This window comes from Dysidea avara, chromosome 6 (assembly GCF_963678975.1).
Source record: "Dysidea avara chromosome 6, odDysAvar1.4, whole genome shotgun sequence".
Classification (NCBI taxonomy): Eukaryota; Metazoa; Porifera; class Demospongiae; order Dictyoceratida; family Dysideidae; genus Dysidea; species Dysidea avara.
Window position 1 is genome coordinate 29,138,714 of NC_089277.1, and position 22,524 is coordinate 29,161,237.

Here is a 22,524-nt window from a genome sequence, read left to right on the forward strand (position 1 = left end):
AGTATTAAAGCACAGCTTGGTGCGAAAATCCCTACATTGGAATGTTATAACAATCATTTTGTTCAATACCAAAGTATAAATTTTCCCACCGAGCTATGCTGTAACACCATCATTCACCTCTTGTTTTACTACTTTTTATAGCTTGGATCCCTACTCCACTTTTAAATTATATACTATAGTTTTTTGATCGTATAAATATAGTGGTAAGGTATAGCTATGTATACAAAATAGTGTGGAATTTCACGATCAGGCTAATTGAAACTCGAATAAAATGACGTCACGTCAGACATGTATTGTTAGCGCGCGCCGTGCACTAGCCATGTCTTGCACGAAATACATAGCGTCTAGTCTGGGTGTGAGTATCTATGTCTCAACAAAGTGGCGTTGAAACAATCTAACAGTCCAATCCTAGAACTTCAGTAGGACTGACGAGGGAGCAATCAGCAACTACATGAATGAATCACTATGGATTTGAATGAAAATTTTAACGCCGGATTTGGAAAAAAGGTTCGCTGTTTCGATCCTTCAGATACAGTAGACATCGCAATGGGAGACTCCGGTATCGCAGCTAAAAAGCCTGTTACTATCCCAGAATATTATCGGTCAACTTTTGATAAGATGTCACACAAGAAAGCTTTGTGTTGGAAGGACAACAAGGATGGCCCATGGAAGAGCTTGACGTATGGAGAATACAAGAAGCTGATCTACAATATTGCCAAGTCCTTGTTGAAGGTAAAATAGCTAGTATGCCAATTTTATTCTAGAGTGTTAATAAAGTTCTGTACGTAGCTTGGACTGGAGCCATTTCATGCAGTTGCTGTTCTTGGTTCCAACTGCATTGAGTTGTATTCGTGTTGTATTGGAGCAGTTTATGCTGGGTAGGAAATGATACGACTCCTACACTTTTCCATGTTTTCTATGTTATTATTAGAGGATTATCGACTGGCATTTATGCCACTACTAATCCTCTTGGTTGTTATTATGTTCTGGAGAACAGCAGAACTGACGTAGTTGTAGTAGATGAGCAGGAACAACTAGACAAGATACTTCAAGTAAAATTTTACATGTTTGTACAATGTCAGTATTTCACAAACCAGACCACATTACTTACACATACAATACGTCAACAATGTCTGTAATCTATTGAAGGATTTATTCACATAATTTAAAGAAGTTTATACCGAATAGCTGTGACATACTGACATTGATAGCATTAAATTGTTTCTGTGTTTTATAATGGACTACTACACTGTACGTATACCTGTGTTCATGTAGTGATGAAAAGCTATCTAATTATTCATTGTATTGCCCTCAAAAGATGCTTCATCAAAACTTGCATGTGAAAACATTAGCTAGCATTCTGGTTTTGATGATTTCAACCACCATAATTTGTTTGAGACCATTGTTCAATATATGCCGTATGTGTGTACGCACCATTGTCATCAAAGCATACACTCTTTACATGAATAATATGTGTGCACCACCAATTATGTAGTTACACATGCATATGATGAATGTGTGCTATATTTTTAAAGAAATGATTTTGCTATGTGCTAGTCAAAATGAGCTTTCCATTGATGCTTGAGCAGGTAGTGAAAAGTGGTAGTACAAAAGTGTGTTTATATTCAAAGAGGTTTTTGCACAGTAGCCATTGACAATTTGTAATACTGCTGGGTGGGGCTTATTAGAAGCTGTCGATTACAAGAGAAATTTCAGCAAGAATTGGTCATTATAGTTATTATAAGGTTCATAAGTTAGTATGGGATGGTATGCCAAGTATTCAATGGATTTCTTAAGTGTACAAAGATAGTTTACAAAATGTCATTATGTGTTTTTACTGTATGTATAGGTACGAAGTAGACTTCCTAATTTGAAGGCCATGATTCAGTGTAAGGGAGAACCCAACAAGGAGTATCCCGATGTTTACACAGTAAGTTGCAACTGCAGTTGTCTTAACCAGATCTCAATATGTATAATACTTATATATCAGTATGTACAAAAAAATATAAATATTTTATTTTGATTAGGGATCGTAGAAATAGTGAAACAAGGGAGGTTGTTTAGACCAGCAGATATACTAGTGGACATTTAATCATTATACTTCAGTCTATAGCCATGCATGACTGAATTAGGGATTAAATGTCCCCAAGTATATCTGCAGGTGTAGGCGACCTCTCTTGTTTTGTTACTTTTATTTTAATGATTCCTAATCAAACTTAATATCCTAATTTTTCATTGTGGATGTTGGTTTACTTTTTTGTAACATAATTATAACTAGTGAATTTGTGTTCTGCGATACAGTGCATTTTGTGTATCGCGTATCACCATCAATAAACTGTTCGATACGATACTGTATCACGATACTATAATGAAGTGGTCATGGCTAGTTATAACTGGCATATTAGCTAATAGTTGTAACAATATCCAATTTATCTGTACCTTAAAGAACCAACACTGATTCTACATTCATTGTGTATACAATTTCTTTATTCAGTGAATGCTGCTAAACTACAGTAATAATAATTATACTGATCACGATGTGACAAATAGCTAGTGTGTTCCTGGTATGATTTTTAGTATGGAAAACAGAGTTGCTGTTAAAAGTACATCTCTACCTAGATACCTGCCTCTATTACACCACCCAGACAATTAGCTACCACAATCATTTTATTTTAATAAATGTTCCCACAAAGGCTTGTCCGGATTTCTCCGCATTTTTGTGAGTTGTCAAGATGGCTAGTATATACAGCAGATGTTTACTGCTAGTTCCTTATACTTAAAGTGTAACAGCTACTGTTTTTAGAAGACTTGGGTAAGAATATTTTAGCCATAACACAGTAACAGCAGCACTTATAAACGCGTATTTGTATGGCTTCTCGTAACGTTGCATTTTATAGCACGGGTAGGCTTTCTGTTCGAGTATTTAGATCACTGTTGCAGTAATAGAGCACTTACTACCTGTTCTACTAGAAAACTTCGATATATCGATACTTCCTAAGTACAGTATCGTATCGTGATACTTATTTGCTGTATCGATATATTGCCGTATCGATATGTATTGCAGATCCCTATAGTGAATACACGCCTACCACATCAAAAGAAAGAATAGCACTAGACATGCCATAATAAACTTTGAATCTAAATGCATGCCCCATGCATCAATTACTGAGAAGTGAAAAGGCCATCATGCTTCACAGTCACAGTACATACAGGTGTATGTTCAGTGGTTAGTATTTCAAATGAAGAACGATCATTCCAGTTACTATAAAAAATACATACAGACAATAACCATGATAGGTGTAGTATCTATGATGATAGTTAGTTAGGGAAACCATAAAACTGTCAGCAAAAATAAATGGGACACAAAGGAGAACGAAGGTAAGTTCATCATGTGTGCATTGCACGTACTGTGGTATACCAAAAGGCACCTGTCAGGATGAAGCAAATCTAACAGTGAAAAATCAAATCCATAGCCTCAGCTGTTATCGAGTTACACTTGTCTGAAGGTACTAGTAAGTAAGTTAGTTAGTCAGCAGACAACTCCACTAAATTAATATTTTGTAGCAACTTGTTGCAACATTTCTGAAGGCATTTTTGGACTTGATTATACAGGTACCTCACCAATCCATTAGTTTTTGGTCAATATTTTCTTGTGAGAAAGGTGGAAACGTCCATGATCCCTACTATACATTAGAAAATGGTATGCATAATATGCTTTGATCTTTGGAGGATAATGAGGTCTTTAAAAATCCACTAACTAAAGAGACCTGCTAGCAGATTCTTATAATGGTTAGAAACCAGCTAGCAGAAAGACCTCAAGCATCACAAATCTCACTTTAGATCATTGATTTGCAATGCTCCCTCCAAGCATATTCAGGCTGATAGCCTGCAGTGGGCGACCAGTCACCCAGGCCAACATGTGTTTAACCACTCTATTCATTTTATAGGTATGTCTAAAGAATTCAATTATGGGTTGTACAATCTAACGTTGTACATATGTTTGTAATACGATGAACGGAAAAATCCAGAAATATTATGGAAAATTCTGTTTAGTGTCCATCTGTTCTAGAGTGTTTTAAGGCTGTTTTCGTCTTCTATTAAACTATGGGTTGACTTGACTAAATGCTTAAATGAGTAAACTTCCTTGTAGAAATGTTATTTTGCACTAGCTGTAATGTGGGTGTGGTACGTATTCGAAACCATGCCTAGCTCGGTGCCTGTTCTAGGTCAGGTGCTTGGGTTCCTAGGTCAAGCGTGCGAGACTAGCTTGGTGCCTGTTCTTTGTACTACTGTGGTGCCACTGAAGGCACAACTTTTGACAAACCGTTTCCATTGTATAAATCCGCACAGGCTGCTTCTTCGTGTTCTTTACACTGCTGTGAGCACTGGCTACTACTAACCCGGGTATTTCAAAATGACATATAACCCAGTCCCACAATTACTCCACATATAAAACACATACATTTTCTAAGTCGGTTAAAGACCACGCCCTTGGATCTTCATGCTAGGTCTCTAACCTACACTATATGTGCGGTATCAGGACACACAGTAGTGTGTCTGTGGCTAAGAAAACCGGTATGCCACACCATGAATATACAGTACCGCTCAAATGCAGCGTCATCTTGCGAGAGTAGGAGTAATTTAAAAACTCGCCAATTAAAGGGTACGTGTGGCACTTGTTTTGCTCACGAGTATTCATCCTGTTTAGTTTGAGATGAATTCTCGGAAGCAAAATGGGTGCCACTTGGTGAGTTTTTTTAAATCACTCGCACTCTCGCAAGACGACATTGTGTTTGAGCGGTACTGTATTTATTTATAGGAAGAAAACCTAATTTTCACACATATGTATGTAGCTCCGTACTCCCTGGAATTATTTTTGTATTGCAAATGCCCTCCAACTTCAGCATCCCACAAACCAGATTTGAGCAAGATCGCCTAACACAGTCGTGAAATACAAGCCATTAATTTCTACATTTGTAGGGGCTTTTGGGAGACATTTTTAGCCCACTTTACAAAAACCCATATGAAATGCAAACATGTAGCTTAATGTTCTTGAACTTTCCTGCACTTTAAAGACATATTACAGCAAAATCATGTACCAAATCTGATAAATATATTCATAGAGCTACAGATGATTACTTGCATTAACAAGTTGATGTTATGCTACTTCTAAAAACCAGGCACCCATGTAGTTAACACTATCCCATTCTTACTAAAAATTAATAGGTAACAAATCAACCATGTATTTACAGTAAACCAGGCGTGTATCCACAGCCTACCAAAGGCTGGCTGTGGGCGCACACCGGCCGGCATGCATTTATTGAAATTGTTTTCAAATTGAAATGGCCTTTATTGAAATTGTTTTCAAATTGAAATTGTTTTCAAATTGTTTATCACAGCCGGCCGGCGTGCGTTTATTGAAATTGTTTTCTGAAAAGTGTGTTTGTGTGTTTGTATATTTATTTGTCTTTCCACACCCATGTGAGCAACATTTTGTTCACTAAAAACAGCATGTGATAAATAAAGACCATATAGAGCCTGTATTAAACTTCTGGGCAGGTAAGCTTTGGTTTAAGACAGTTAATACATGCTGGTTTGAAATATGGGTGAAACGAGTTTATAAGGATGTGGTGAAGGCCTTACCCAAAGGGCTCTATGGATGTCAAACAGCCGAAAAACAGCACAGCTAGACTCTAGGCTACCAGGTATAACGAATTCCTTTGAGTTAAAAGGGAAGCGTGCCCGTACATAGAGTAACTCACCTAATATCGGACGGGGACGCCATTTCTCAAGCTACAACAGGAATTTTTGAACAACTCATATGTCTTTAGATAGTTCACGGCTGTGGGACTTTTGGGCACCGAGTATCAGCTTTCTCTGCTTCTTAGTCTGGTGGCAGCAGCCCTGCAAAGTCATTTCCAATTAATACTTATAATTCAGAAATAGATCGAATCACGGACAGCCAGCATTTACAGACTAGATCTGCAATCCATCAACCATTCGTTACATTGGTGGTGAAGGGCAACTCTTCTACTTTCTAAATATCTATGGTTTATTTATTTTATATCCCTTTTACTATGAATTACAACTGAGGATGTCACTGGAGTAATGATCACACATGATTTGTATTAGTTCTGGTTTTGTAATTAGTGAAGCGTGGTCCACGGCGCGGCCGGGCTTTTAACATTTTTTGATTGCATGTCTACTGCTAGTGACATAGTATAAAGTTATTCAGCTTTTATATAGCATGCATGGCTTTTTCTATTAAATTCCCAGTGGTTGGTGTTTCATGGTTGAAAAAAAGACCGGGTTGCTACTATGCAAAACATTAGGATGTGGCAGACACGCTAGGATTTGATTGCCTAGCAGTTAGCTGTTTTTATTATTACTGGGCAGGCACAGCTATGTACAATGGATGCCCTCTTGAGCTTTGTTCCAGTTAGTCACTTTGTCTTTTTAAATGCATAAACATCCCTGGTCACATTAAACTATGTGCTGAAGCCACAGATAGTTAAAAATGATTACACGTTCTGCTCTAAACTAGCTAGTTAACTCTACACAATTCACAACAGTTTATCATAAATAACTATTGCGCAAAATTATCCAATAAACAAATGAACATCTAAACACCCAACCAAATTGTTGTATAATCACAACATGACACAGTAAATAGTTGAAACATGTTTATGTTTTACAGTCAGCACAATACCAGGAGGCAGATGGCTTCCTTGATAATCCAACACATTTAAAGTGGAACCAGCCAAGTTTGCAGCTTTTGTTTTCACACAAAATCATTCGACCTTATTCTTCTTCACGACATACACACTATAGTTGATCATCTTCCTCTTCAGTGACACTTATTTCTTTATTCTTCTCTTGATCCACTATTAAGAAATCAACAATGCAACACAGCTAGTAGAATCTCCAAATAATGCACACTGTGGGACCAATTGCATAACAAACTGTATCTACTCAAACTGTGTCACATGCACTCCCAAATAGTACTGCAGTGTGCTGTGCTTCAACTGAATGTTTTTGTTTCAGCAAAATTAATAATAAAATGTGTTTTAATTGCATCACACCCTTGAATAGTGTAACACTGTTACAGCTGTGGTGGCTAGCTATAATTAATAAATCATATCCATCCTGAGGCCTTGTCCTGGTAAACATTTATAATTGAAATTCTAGAAAATAACCTATCTCATAAACAAGGTACAACGTGAATACTTTTTCATGCTACGATGACTGCGGCAAAGAAAGCTCTTCTAACTAGTGTAAGCAACCAATTATCAGATGGGCTTGATTATCAAAAAGCAGTGATTCAATTATCAGACATGTGTTATGCTAATAAAAACAGTAAGATTCCATGGCACAATGAATGACAAAGTGTGTATTAAGCTTGATGACAACTATAACTCTACTGATTAATTATAATTTGCACTAAAGAATTGGACAAAAGTTAACAGTATGTGTAACTTCTTTATTGTAGGTTAGTGTGGTTGTGTTGGAAGTGATTTTCGCCTGCCACCATCAATGGTGTTTGTTTCTGTCACTTTGAGAGCGCCATCAATGGCATTTGTTTCTGTAACTTTGAGAAGCCATGACAGTCAATTTCAAGTGCTGCTTCAATGTTATAGTCACCAAACAATGAAAGGAACAAGCCAAGCCATGATGTAGGCGAGCACTTGCTGAAGTTACCATAGATAAACACTGTGATGGCTACTGGTCCAACTTAATACTTGAACTGTCATGACCTACAATGATATGGCAGCTATTTTCAAGGCAGTTGTTGGCAAGAACATAGTCTAGAATGGTGCCAATAATCTAGCCAATTGCTAAGAGACACGATGTGTCCAATACTCATTTCCACTACTGGGATTCAAGCATGCCACCATGAAACCACCATAATAACCAGAACAGAGCAAAGACAATGGTAGGAAGCTAGTTACTTCACTATTAATTCAGTGCTGTAGGTCTGTTAAATGACCACTAGTGTGTTAAATTATCAAGCAATTTATGTGTGCATTTCTATTTTTAAAAATTGTAACTATTGGGTGACACAAAATGTTATGCATCGAAAATTTGCATGGTTGTTGATAAGACGCCTGGAATTTAATCAAAGTTTTAGTGGCTGTAGGTGTGACATACTGGCCAGTAGTTGGTAATCTTCCAGTATTTGAAACATGTAAGCTAACGGAGTTCCAGTGATTGAGCCAGGGTTCTGATAAGCAATTGCTTTGACTCTGTACGGTTTCCGCTGTTAATGGTCAAGGGAGCCACCTATTGACACCAAACTTGGTACACAGGAAGATTACGTCAAGTGGAATAATACCTCAGCCAAAAATCATGCTCCAGAAATGTTTGGACAAGAAGGTACATGTGGCATATGGCGAGATGCAGTAGAAAATTTGGAGTGGTACTCCGCCCAAACCCCTCGTTGATTTCTCAGATGCTGTTCTCATTGAGTTACCTGAAGTGCTCTTTTAATACAGCAGCACTGTGCTTGCTGGCCAAAGTTGAATGCACGCCCTTGTGTCTGGAATGATCTTTGTGATTAAATGTGAAAATGACAAATATTTAATGTACATACAAAAGAAGGCAACAAGCAAATTAATAGCATACTCTGTGTTAATTTATAAAGAGCTGATAAATTCAAGGGATAGTATTTACAGGCTGTCTGGTTTTTAGAAGTAGCACAGCATCAACTTGTTGCATGAGAAATTTAGTTAACAACGAAAGAGGCAATTACAGTATTTGGCACTTAATACCAGCTACAGTACACATGTAAAGTACCACAATATCCAATTGCTATATATGTTTTGCAAATGATAAAAGCACTACTACAATACTTGCACCATGTCCTTATGGCAAACAAAAAGACATTCAGTTATATTTGTGAGCCTACAATGTAGCTAGATGAATAAGTTTTATAGCCAACAAAATTTACTAATGTAACTAATAAATTCTTTCCTTTTTTCTTTTCTTTATCCATTTAGACTTCTCCTTTTCTTTTCTCTTCTTTTCTGCTACATCCTTATGTTGTCTTTTCTGCTCAGCTTCTTCCATCTTGTTCTTTTCTGCTTCATCCTTACACTGTCTCTTGTTTTCAGCTTCTTACATCTTCTTTTCTCTCTCTTCTAACATTTTAAGGTTCTCAGTACTTGTTAAGATGCGAGCTGATGTTTTAGGGTGGTTGGCAGCAATCTTGACATCTGTATGTTATGAAGATAAAACTTTGGAAAGTGTTGATGAGCGCTTCAGCAGAACAAGAATACTTTTAGCAGCACCATTATTCTTAATAATCTTCTTTGTTGTCTCTGTCAAACATTCTTTGTCAGCAGCAAGACCAACTTTTTCCAAGTGATTGGGTACTGTCTGTACCTTAACAGCATTAAACTCAACCTCTGATGTATCTTTGGGTGGTATCAAAGACTTAACCACTAGACACTCCTCTATAGATCCACTGCCACCTCCATTGGTATTTTTCCATACTCATCCAATATATCACTTTTGCCTACTTTCAACTGAAGCCACTGATTGTAGCACTTGTCATGAGTAAGATCATATATACCTTCCTCATACCTACAAGTGAAAAGGTTGGTTTCTTCACTGAAATGAGCTGGTAATGGTCACTATTGAATTGCTGACTGTAAATGGTCAATTTTGTGCCTTTAACCAGAGACGTTCACGATTAAACTTTGAAGATGTTAAAGCTGCTATTGGTTTTAAAGCATTTCTGTTGAATGGGAATATTGCAGTTGTGCAAAAGCCTGCAGTTATATTGGCCATGGTCATGCTTTGAGCCCTTGCCTTACCAAGCAATTCTGAGTATTTGTAGTGTGTTATGACTTTACCTGGGTTGTTTGTCATGTATTCATGGCATACCTCTTTCCAGGCAGTCTTCAGTGGCCCAAAACACCCTTTGTCTAGTGGTTGAGTCATGTGGGTGGAATGAGGTGGCAAACAAAATAGTATTACATCTTCCTTTGCTGCCATACGAACAACAATTGGTTGTAATTGTGTTGAGAGACCATCCATTATAAGTAGAAGACGTCTATACAGGAAGGCGCATGAATAAGGAAATGATGCTTGGACCATTCTTCAAAGAGCTCGGTATCCATACATCCATTTGATGATAGTGCATACATGGTTCCTGGTACTTCCCCGAATGCATATTCTGGTCTCAAAGTTTTTTGATCAAGCACCATTAATGGTGGAATTGCATATCCAGCAGCACTATAGCAAGCAAGAACTGTGATTGTAGGTAATAGAAGTGGAGTGCTTTATGCCTTTTGCTACCACAATTTTTGGTAGAATTGGATTCAATGGTATTCATCTAGCCTATTTGATTTGGTCTGCCTTCAAACTCATGGTCAAGCAACATTTGCTGCAACAAGTCATAGTAGTGATTGTGAATATCTGGTTGTGAACAAACAGCACGAACATATGATAGTGACTCAGCCATGCGTAAAGCCAAGGTGCCATGCCTGTCCATAAAAATGACTTCCACCACCCTTCTCCAACAGTACGGTTACTCTTTGAACTAAAGCAATAACCTGTTTCTTTGAACGGGCATATCCTATTGATGCACAGCCTTCTAAAAATGGTGCCAATTCATCCTCTTGTCTGTCACTTAGGAAAGGAGGTGGCCCAGGTTTATTCCCTGTTACTCTGCCAGTCATTCTGTCGTAGAAAGTACTTTTTGGGATGTCATAAGTCAGTGCTACTCTCCAAACTGATTGGCCTGCACGGACATCATTGCATGCTGCTTGCATGTGGACTTCATTCCATTTAGTGTACGTTGATAGTCTTCTGGAAGGTATCGGTGGAGTATAAATGCTCAATTCTGAGGAACATATGATTCTGCTCTTTGTGGAAGAATTCTTAGCCGCTTTAGCCTGAGCTGCCATCTAGTAGTAGAGATTACCGCCATTGCCAACAATATCAGGCAGCATAGAGTCTAGTCTAGTTAGCTATTGTGCACTACTGAACTATGAGTCTATTCGTAGGCTAAGTTCAGTGACTAGCTATAGCTTTAAAAACTTATAGTCTACATCAAATTTAGATCATAGATTTATAAACCCCAGGTTTATAAGTGTACGTGATCATTTTCCATTATAGACACTCTTTACAGGTAGTAGCTACTGCTAACTAGTCATCATGTGACTCGTCAACTTATCAGTAGCTACCATGTATATGGATCTGACTATTACACTCACATCATGCACACTTTATGTACCTTTACATCAACGGTGAAAAAGCAGGTACCTAGCCTAGACTATAGTCTAAGCATCAATTAGGAACTGGAGTAGGAGAAACTTTGGCCCGCACTTTACTAATCACAAAACCGGAACTAATAAAACAAATCACGTGTAACCGATCATTATTCCAGTGACATCCTCAATTGTAATTCATAGTAAAAGGGATTTAAAATCATAGATATTAAGAAAGTAGAAGAGTTGCCCTTCACCGCCAATGTAATGAATGGTTGATGGATTGCAGATCTAGCCTGTAAATGCTGGCTGTCCGTGATTCGATCTTTTTTCTGGATTATATGTATTAATCGGAAATGACTTTGTAGGGCTGCCACCACCGACAAAGAAGCCAAGAAAGCTGATACTTGGTGTGCAAAGTCCCACAGCCTTGAACTATCTAAAGACATACAAAAATTCTTGATGTAGCTAGAGTAATGGCATCTGATTTTGGAGCCCGTCCGATATTAAGTGAGTTACTCTACGCGAAAGCAAATGAAGATCAGCTTTGAGGCTTAGCCTGGAGAATTTGTGTAAGAAAATGTTGTAGACAGACTATACAACAGTTTAGAAGATACTTCTGTGCATTATTGGTGAGTTAAAGCGTTTTGTTCGAGGTACGCCTCCTTAGCATTGCTTATAGCAATGTAAGTACAGAATTACAAAATATTTCATCAATTACATAATACAAATTACTATGATTCAATTGTGTATGTAGCAACAAAGCAAAATAGTACACTGTTGATTAATTCCAGTTAGGTTTGTTTGCTGCATGGCATCTGGTTTTTAGAAGTAGCACAACATCAACTGATTTCATACTATTGCTATTATTTACTAAGCTAGATAATTAGATTTGTAACAATATTTTAGCACATTCTGTAATTCATGATAATTTGGTAATTATGTTGCTAAAGAAACATAACTCTAACAAGCCACTTTAATTACACACAGAAGTATCTTCTCAACTGTTTTATAGTGTGTTTATCATACGAATAATTTAGAGAGCCTCAAGGCTGCCCGTCATTTTTGTTTGCATAAGTACAGGACATTCCCCCAAGGAATTTGTTATTTCTGGTATTCTACGAAGCCTATTACGCTGTTTATTATGCCCATATAGTCCATTAGGAAAGTAAACCCATTTATCTTGACTTTGAAATTAGTGGCCTCAGCATAAAGCTTAGCTTCCTGAAAGTGTAATACAATGTTTTAAAAGTCTTCATTTCAGATATATGCAGGCTGCTTTTGCCACAGAACTGTTTGCTCACATGGACACAATGGCACGGACTCATACACACACATGCACACACACACGTCATGTTTTTCCAAAATAATTACAGTAAACAGGCACGTGCCCCGCAGCTGGCCAAAGGTTGTATTTGAGGCATGTATCTGGTTAAAAGCTGACTTTTGGTCAGAATAAACTAATCCGCTTATGGGAACATCAATATGCGTATAGACTGTCCATCATAGCTCAAACCTTTTGTGGTTTAAAAATATTGCAATGACAGTTATAGAGTTACAAGACATAAACCAAACAATAGTAAATTGCAGATATGCTATCACCACAGAGTAGAAAAGTGCATGAAAAGACTTACCACCATTCAAACCAGGAACCTCCATACTAAATACTCAAATCCTTATCTAGTGACACGCTGCTATCATGGCTGTTCACCTCACTTAATTTGTAATTTAGCTACTTTCATAGATCTACCAATAAAAAATCTAGAACATTCTATGCCTGTTCTATTAGAAGTCCTCAAAAACTATGTGCGCTCTATTAGAGAATAAAAAGCAATCAAATAAATTCTGCAGTACAACACTATTGTAACTTCTCTAGTATTCTGTTGAATCAGAGCTGATATTGTAACCATTTTGGCACTCATTGATATTGGTAGTACACTCATACTTGCACTAATCGTCATCATCATAATCGTCATGATAAATTCTATGTTAGCAGAGCTTGTGATACAACAGGCTGGAAAATGTATTCTTGCACAAAAGGTGCAACATTTGCTTTGTACCACGTTTACATAAAATTAAGATACTCCAAGACAGTCACTGCAAAATCTAAATCCTAATAGTACATTCATGCATACCTAACTTGGAAGGAAAAAGACTAGTGCAATAAATGCAGGCACTGTAATACAACTTAATAATTATAGTCGTTACCATATATAGCCTTTGATTCTTTTTTTTTTCTTTCTTTTAAATTATTTTAACATTTAATACAATGGCCAGAATTATGAGTAATTAATAATAATAATATTAATAATTTACCATGAGTAATTACATAATTATAGCCTAATAACCAGTGTTGGGAGTAACGCGCTACTTATGTAACGCGTTAGGTAATATTATTACTTTTGTGGTAACAAAGTAATATAACGAAATACGCTATAAAAACAGGTAATATAACGCAAGCTACTTTACTTACAAATGTAACGCGTTACCTAAGTAATATAGTTACTGTAACGAGTCTAATATTACGTAATATTATTACTACAAGTAACGAAGTTACTAATCTCGTTAGTTATCCTCTGAGTAATGCCTAGCCACAGCGAAGTAACGAGGTCTACTGAATGAAGCTTATTCATCAGCTTCTTACTTATAACCAAAATTTGCATATTGTCCAACAGCGCAATCATGTCACGTGATAAGGTGGTAGTTTCACACGTGACAGCTTAAGGCTGTGGACACAAAGTAATATAATATGTAATATTATTACAGTTATGGGTAATATGTAACTGTAACTAAATAGTTCAGTTGCAAGTAATATGTAACTAGTTACTTTTACAAAGTAACTTGCCCAACACTGCTAATAACTACATTTACATCCCAGTGCGTGGGAGTATCAAAGCGCCGCGCTGGGTTATAACTACCATACAGCTAGACAGAGCGGCGCTGCTACTGTACGATATATTAGTTATCACCCAGTGATAACTAACTTATCACCCTGTTGCGGAGCCACTCAGTCTCTTTCATGACATCATAATAACCGCGAATGGCATTGTTTACCAATGGAACAAAGAACCAAATAAGGAAATATTGATACAAAACACACCAATACAGCACTTAAAACTAGCTAAATCTTACAAGAAAACTGTTAATCCTTTACACAATAACACTACAAGTTACCAATACGCCGGATAGTTTAACAAATGTCAAGAATAGTCCGTGACGATTTTCGCTCCAGCAATCACTCCCAACGGTCACTATAGTGAAGAACTAACTTCCTCTAGCTTCATCGTTCTATCTCGGACTATGGTAGCCACTTGTTGGTCTTTATTTTTCTCTTACACACCACGCGACACCACCATACTAACTTCTGACGAAGGCAAATCGTACCTGGAACCGCTGCTTCATAACACCGCCCTTTGCTACAGTTTGTAGGCAGTATGTAAGGTCTCTCTTGTAGCTACGAAGTAGAATCTCCACACAATTCGGACGGAATCTTGAGCACAGTGACAGGAACTCAAACCGGAACTTAATTTACTATCCGTAAACGTCTGTGCACTCCCGCGCACTGGGATATAAAATAGTTATATCCCGTATACTCGGATGATATCATTGTTATTACACTCGTCCTCGGCTCCGCCTCGGACTCGTGTAATAACAATGATATCACCCTCGTACCGGGATATAACTATAACATATCTAGAACTTTATGGTATATTAAAGAGGATCAAAATTAGTGGTTTTAAGGATCTTATAGGGACACAGTAGATAATAACTGTTACAGTATTTGTTGTCAGAATCAAAGTTAAGCTTAATTTAGTTCCATACGTAGGTAGACATGAAGTTTCTGCTTAATTTACAGTAAATGTAATGGTTATTAACTGCAATGATTACTTCTTTTTAAATACACACTGAATCCAGCACATTCATTTTGTAACCAGACTAGCACTGCAGCCATGAATCAAGAGCAGTAGTGTACATATGGTGAGTACCTTTGGGGCCAAGTAAAGTATGTAAATATTGCATGTAACTGAACTACATGAGAGAAATGGATATCACTTGTAGGCTGGGAGCCTGTCAGACATGGGTCCAAGTACATGAGTACTTACACTTAAGTACAGATTTGAAAGTACTTGTACTTTACTTAAATACTTTCTTAATTTCTCCAATGTACTTGTACTTATACTCAAGTACTTGTATGTACTTGAGTACTTAAAGTACTTTTAAGTACCTGTAAGTACTACAAACATTATACGTAGTTTGTACACAATGGGTGTACAATGAGAATATCAGGCAATGCCCTCGGGCATGATATGTATGCCCTCTGCCCTCGGGCCACATATCAGGCAAAGCCCTCGTGCCCATGTTACAACTATTACTTGTACTTTACTTAAGTACTTCCAGCATGTACTTGTGCTTTACTTAAGTACTCTCTTGATTGCTGCTGGAGTACTTGTACTTGGAAAATTCAAAAGTACTTGTACTAAGTACTTTTAAATGTACTTGGCCCCATGCCTGGAGCCTGTACAGTATTTTGCAGGGTGGACTTGATTTACAGCATGTAACAAATATACGCAAGTTATGTGTAACATGACTAATCATGGTATTTTCATCTTTAGTTGAGAGTAATATGTGACTGGATTTTGGAAAAGCGATCCAAATCGCACATTAGAAGTTCCGAGATAAACGGTTTCAAAGAATTGAAGCCAGCATAACTCTCCAAGGATAGCAAGCACGCGTATGAAATTTACACAAAAGATGCATCAATCTGTTACCTTTCAAGCCACTTCCAGTACTTGTAGCTGCTTGTACAGTTTCCCGCCAAATAAGATAGAAAATCTGAGCAGTTGGACGAGCGAAGTAGTATCACGAGTGCTCACAAAGGGGTGGAGGCTGGGGGGTGGCGGGGAGGGCAAAAGTTATACCTCAAAATGGAGGCAGACCATGATTGGAGTCCAGACACGAGATTACAGGGCTGTGCTGGCTCCCTAGTGGCTGATATGTAGCAAAATCAACAGAGAACACGTCTGGCCAACATTATAAGGCTGTCCACCAGTATACCACTGACTCTTGCCAAGCCAGGTCCTTCACAAGGCCTGAAACCGCCATTTGAGCACTCCACACCACCCAGAAAAGACGTGTGTAAAAACCAGCCTCGTGTAGTTTGAGTAGTGCTGAGGGTCAAAACTTGTAGTACGATAGTGTAGCTATCCACTGGTGGTGTTAGTTTGATTTTGCCTGATGTGCGATTTGGATCGGTTCTGTAAAATCTGGTCACATATGTAGCTGTAGTATGTTACATTGCTTAGACATTATGAGTAATATGTAACAACTTACATTAATAAAGTAATGACCTCAACCTCTGGTTATTAAGGAAAAATGATGTCTCAAGCAAGACTCTGTGTTTGTTCCATTAGAGTAATTTTACATTGTCTAAATCGCTTTATTTATCTGAACAAATTCTCACATCTGAGCACTTAATTTCGTCTAGTCTAAGGATGGTCGTGTGTGGACAACATTAGGTTCCATTGTATTAATGGTTAACAAACAAGCTTAGCACTACTGTATGAGGCAATTTAATATGCGGTAGGTGACCCAGATACATATTGTATGTGGCTCATAATTCCTATTGATACATACTTTAGCACAATGAAAATATGAGGACTTGAAAACACTATTAGAATTTCAGTCTGTATGAAGTATCCAGCATGTACTTCGTGTGTGTATCACAGGCTGTATCTGCTAAACCACATTGTGTATAGTCATGAAGTTATAATGAGAGCATATCTACTATAGTGGATGCAGTTTTTGGCACTTGGTAAGGACATGGAAGACTCTGTCATTGATGACATCATTAGTAAACAGCAACCTAATCAGTGTGCTATGGTGGTTTACACTGTAAGTTCAACTCTGACATCTTAATATGGATATCTGTGTAATGCAATCATTGCAGTCAGGAACCACTGGAACCTCCAAAGGAATCATGTTAAGTCACGACAATGTCAGTAACATATGTGACCGGATTTGACAAAACCAGGCTTCCACACATATCCAATTCTTCAACTTTAATTGCTAGTAACTTGACAACGCAGTATGCTATTACCCTATAATTTTTACACAATGCTGTCATTGCATTATGTAATAACAAGTCCAAATTAGAAACTGATAGCTCACTTTCATACTGAATTATGGTCCTTCAAAGTCGTAAATTTGGATGTGTGTGGAAGCCTGGTTTTGTCAAATCCGGTCACATATAAACAATGTTTGAATTTGCATTGTCTACTTGTACAGGTTACGTGGGGGTCATATGCTTTTTGTGACATGTACCACATTGGTGACAAGGCGTGCGATGAGATGCGCACTGTTATCTACGGCTCACTTAGTCTAGCTCACATAGGCCCAAGGGTGAATAAAATCATAGATAATGCAAATTGCATTATATACAATCATTATATAATCAGAATAATAGTATGTTATGGCCAATACCTGCTGGTGGAACTGTCTACCTTGCTCAACCCGACGCTAAGGAGGTATGTGGCTACATTATGTGTATATATAGCTACTGTACACATGCATGTTTAAGTTGACTATTGGAACGTAGCAAAGAGATTACTTTTTTTTTAATATATATAGGGCTCCCTTTTTGCCACTCTAAAAGAGGTGCAACCCACTATATTCTATGGATACCCACTGTGAGAAAACTAGTTAATTTTTTTTAATTTTACTTTTAGTTAGTATAGTGTGTGGGAGGAGATTAAGAAAAAAGTTGAAACCAACAATTATACTACCAAAGAAGACTTTGGTTTTGGAAAATGCCAGCTGATGTTAACAGGAGGTAGTTCAGCAAATCCCAAAACATTGGCATTCTTTTTGGCCATGGATATGCCTATCAGGGAATCATATGGAACAAGTGAGAGCAATGGATCGGTAGCAATAGCTACAGCAGCAAGGAGTGGATGTGGTAAAATGTGTCGTATTGGTGCTGAGATCAAGATCAGTAATCCTGACAAGCACGGCAATGGAGAGGTCAGTGATGTACCTGTTGTTTGTACGTATGTCGGAAGTCAGAATTAAGTAGGTCACAAATCTCATGAAGCATGCACAGGGGAGTGCTTGTGGTGAACTCTAAAGCTAATTCACATTCCTTTTGTCTGAAATGCAAAAGCCTTATAGGTTTTATTATTTTATTATTGACTCCAGCAACCATGCAGCTATCATTAAATTATGGTAGTATTGATCATGGAGGTTTGGGCTTTCGTGCCCAAAAATATCATCCTCAAGCAGCCTCTCCTTCCTTTATAACAGTTGTAGGCACAACTAAACCAATAAATGTCTTCAGAACAACCCCAAAACCTTTCAAACAAGTTTCTGGAAAAAAAGAACAACAAAGGCAAGTCCATGATACAGTGTACATACATTTTAGCTGCTGCTGTTTGGCAAAAAGGCACGCCTCGAGATAAAGTGGCATTGAACAGTGAAGAAACCAAGGAGTTGACTATAGTCAAGTTATGATTGGCTGAAGGCATCAGTCAGTTAGTTAGTCAGTTAGTAGAAAATTCACTTAAATTTAAATTTTCTATCGAGTATTATGTGGATTGACTGCAGAAGTACTTTTCATACTGTCCTTTGTTTTAATGCTCTAGAATGGGTGGAACATAGCTGAAATTGAAGCGGAATAGCAACTGTGCATTTCAGTAATTGATAGTCAGGGCATGTATTCAATTGTAATTTCTGTAGTGTTACTGGATTAATTTCAGAGGCACTGCTCATACTGCTCCATACAATTAGTTTTTGAAATGGGTCTGGCGCCATTCTTCTCTTTGCTTTGATGCAGTACGCGATGGTTCAACAGCATTACGTTATTTCAACAGCATTACGTTATTTCAACAGCATTACGTTATTTCAACAGCATTACGTTATTTCAACAGCATTATGTTATAAACAAACAATTGTAAGGAAAAATTGTATTTGAGCAGGGATCTTAGATTCTGAACCAAAATACAACTTTTGTTGGTAGGTCTTAATTCGAGGCAGACCTGTTGCTATGGGGTACCTTGGTATGGAGCAAAAGACAAGGGAAGTAATTGATGATGAAAGATGGCTACACACTGGAGACTTTGGACGTATGGATGAGGTGAGTGTTATAATTTCTCTAAGATGAATTATACAACTTGTTGCTCTGTGTGTATATAGAATGGTCTTCTGTACATTACTGGTCGCATTAAAGGTAGGTATACATACATATTGAAGAACTGATTACTATTAATTTACTATAGATCTAGTCATGTTACAAAATAGTTTTAATATTGTTCCAAGTTACATTGAGGACCGTATCAAGTTTGAAATTCCATTTCTAAGCAATGTGGTGTTAGCAGGAGAAGGAAAGAACTATTTAACTTGTTTATTAACACTAAAGGTGAACTGGGTGAACACAACTTACTGTATACAGTTTATATTTTATAGTGTGTTATGGATCCTGATAGTGGAGAGGCCACAGATAATCTCATCCCACAAGTGATCACGATGTTTGAGGAGTTAGGTACCAACTGTACAAGAGTGTCACAAGTGATCAATAGTAAGGACAAGATAGTATTCAAGGCCATCCAGGATGGTATTGATCGCTACAACACACAACACAGCCAGACCAATGTAGATAAAGTATGTATGTATGTAACACAATATACAAGTGTTCAATGGAGATTAATTTTAGGTGAAGAAGTGGATGTTACTTGATAAAGACTTCACTGTTGCTAGTGGAGAGTTAGGTGTGTGAACTGATAACAACTATTAATATAAAATCCTTTTCACCTATTGTCTTTCCAGCACTTTCCCTCCTATTATGCTTGATGTAGTTCTGTACAAAACTGTTTTGCTTGCACAGCATCTATTTACCACTGCATAGAGTACGTAGGTATAATTTTCACCTTGTAGTGACTGTTCTATTAGAGTTTCCTGTAAGCTTATAAAATCAAACTTCCAAGCATAGTTGAAGCACTCATAGTGTGCTTCTGTGATGCTACAATATGGCACCCCCATCTTTGCAATTGTGACTGTACGCTTTTATCCCAAAATTGGTTTCTATCATAATTTTTCATATAGACGTGTCAGTCATTCATTAGAACAATATTTAACAAAGCATACATAATATAAATTATATTGCAAGGTTAATAAGTATCACAGTAATATTGCATGTGTATGGAGAATCGAAATTATAACTTATGTTGTCTGCAGGTCCTACATTGAAGTTGAAGAGATCAGCAGTGCTACAGAAATATGCTCACTTGATCGAGGGACTTTATGAAGAGTAATAGTTAATTACTACTGTACGTCAAGTCTATTGTATGCGATTAGTAGCATGTTCTCTATGGTGGAATGAATTTTTTTAAATTGTTTCAGCTTAATAATATTAAGGTACGTAGTTAGGTGAATCTTGTACTCCAGTATGCAAGAGGAGGATTCAGGACATTAAACTGTATGGTATCAAACCTGCAGCCTTTTAAATTGTAACTTGTGGGCTAATCACAAAAATAGTGAAATTTTACCTTCAAATGTTTCCAAACATACAGCTGCAGTATGCTTTGTGGTTAGAAAAGATTATTCTCTACACACTTATGTTTGGTCTGGTTTATAGCCATCTCTACCTTTAAAATTGTCCATTAAATAGTTTGCATGTCACAATGGATTGCTGACAACTTTACTTTGTATACAGTTTAGGAATGTGGGAAGTAATTGTGCCTGAAAGAATAATGCATGAAGAATTGAGAATTGCTCTAGTATTTTGAAGCAGTTTTACAGCCTATTTAACATAAAGCATTTTTGAAACTGAGACCATACACTCTAATAGAGCACTCACCTACTATTAGAACAATTGGTGAAACTGATTATTTATTTTGTTATTCATTGGCTGATGGCTAGTAAAGTTAGCTAGATTATACTTTTTTATGCATGGTATTCTGGATTAATTAGTTATCATATCTAAATGATTTATTTGACAATGGATCATCAACGATTCAATTTTGTAAGCAGTACAGTAGAGAAGTGGGAATTACAGTAGCCATGCCTAAATAATTGAGAATACTGGTGGTGTAAAAGAATTGAGAGGAAAAGCATAAACTGATGCATTAAGATCGAGACACTTTTAAATTAGTAGACATGCGCGAACAGAACAATGGGCAAAAAATGTTTTAGCTAGCCATTAGGCACTTAGCTCATTAACTACCATAACACCAAGATAAGGAGAGATACTATTATTAATTCTTGATAGCACCTTGCTAACTAGTATGCCACAAGTTGAGCTGCATGAGCCCTGAGAAAACAGCTAAAAGAAAAGTGACTTTTTCCTCAAGAGAAATAGCATTTTACCAGCCAGATGAATTCCTTTTAAAGCATAAAATTGTCTGTGTGTATGGATAACTGTAAAACCTTGATTACATTTGGAAACATTAAAAGATTATAATCAATGTTTTGACTAGTCAAGCAAGATATTATGTCATTTTGTAGTATAAGACGTCAAGTATTCAGCATAGTGGATACAATGATAGAGCTTGATATCATCTACAGTACAAACACATAAGCAACTAGCTGGAGACTATATAGCTAGTGACGGCAGTTCATTAATATTTTTTATTTGTAAAAAAGGAAGAAAAAAAAACAGCCCAAGCACGGAACCCCATGCACTGGAAACCTGTGCCCGAGATGAAAGCACCATTGATGTGTAACTGTAAAATAACTTTTGTCCAATTTAAAGCGACCATTAATTTAGTATGCTGGGAAAGTCTGCTATGAGGGACGCTGTTGAGTGTTGAATGCCTAAAATCAAAAATAATAAAACTACATCAGTATAGTAGAGAGATGTTCATCAATGTGTTATATTACATCCCTGACAAAAATTGCTAGGCAAACTGGACAATAGACAATAATGTTTACCTCTGTTTGTTATACTCTAGCCTTTTTGTATAAGCTATTATGTGACCAGTTTTCCAGTCTTGTGGTAATGTACTGCTCTCTAAAGATTTTCAATAAGCATTAAGCATAATTATAGATAGAGGTACACATAACTAGTACTGAACTGCACACATGCACTGTTTGAAACCCTCAGCTGGACATCCAGCTGGTGATTTACCAGAAGTTAATTTTTCAAACACAATAGATGGATTAATGGTAGTATTACTGGACAATGAAACATCATTTTGTCTATGTGAAACTAAGGTAGGTGCTGTGTTAAAATCTTCTTGTGGAAAAGCATTATTGAACAGAAGTTGTTAAGAGCATTGAATTTATCTTTATCTGATCATGATGGTGAGTTAATTTTGCCAAT

At 37.1% G+C, this 22,524-nt stretch overlaps 1 protein-coding gene across 1 annotated transcript; it reads left to right on the forward strand.

Moving 5' to 3' along the window:
• The first annotated feature begins 322 nt into the window (after window positions 1-322).
• LOC136257432 (long-chain-fatty-acid--CoA ligase ACSBG2-like) lies at window positions 323-20,598 on the forward strand. Its single transcript, XM_066050638.1, has 16 exons — window positions 323-732; window positions 790-878; window positions 932-1,052; window positions 1,850-1,930; window positions 17,004-17,105; window positions 17,161-17,208; window positions 17,499-17,612; window positions 17,669-17,737; window positions 17,841-17,899; window positions 17,948-18,233; window positions 19,225-19,341; window positions 19,401-19,434; window positions 19,484-19,623; window positions 19,671-19,865; window positions 19,918-19,972; window positions 20,439-20,598. Exons 1-16 carry the CDS (start codon window positions 466-468, stop codon window positions 20,513-20,515), a joined length of 1,854 nt encoding a protein of 617 aa, XP_065906710.1. The 5' UTR covers window positions 323-465; the 3' UTR covers window positions 20,516-20,598.
• Window positions 20,599-22,524: the final 1,926 nt, after the last annotated feature.

What these genes read in the sequence shown, in the direction of transcription:
- LOC136257432 (XM_066050638.1), top strand. Translation starts at nt 466, where the DNA reads ATGGATTTGAATGAAAATTTTAACGCCGGATTTGGAAAAAAGGTTCGC. An exon ending in ATATTCTATGGATACCCACT is followed by an intron (nt 17,900 to 17,947) that starts GTGAGAAAACTA and finishes TAGTTAGTATAG; the next exon opens with TGTGTGGGAGGAGATTAAGA. An exon ending in CTTGTTTATTAACACTAAAG is followed by an intron (nt 19,624 to 19,670) that starts GTGAACTGGGTG and finishes TATATTTTATAG; the next exon opens with TGTGTTATGGATCCTGATAG.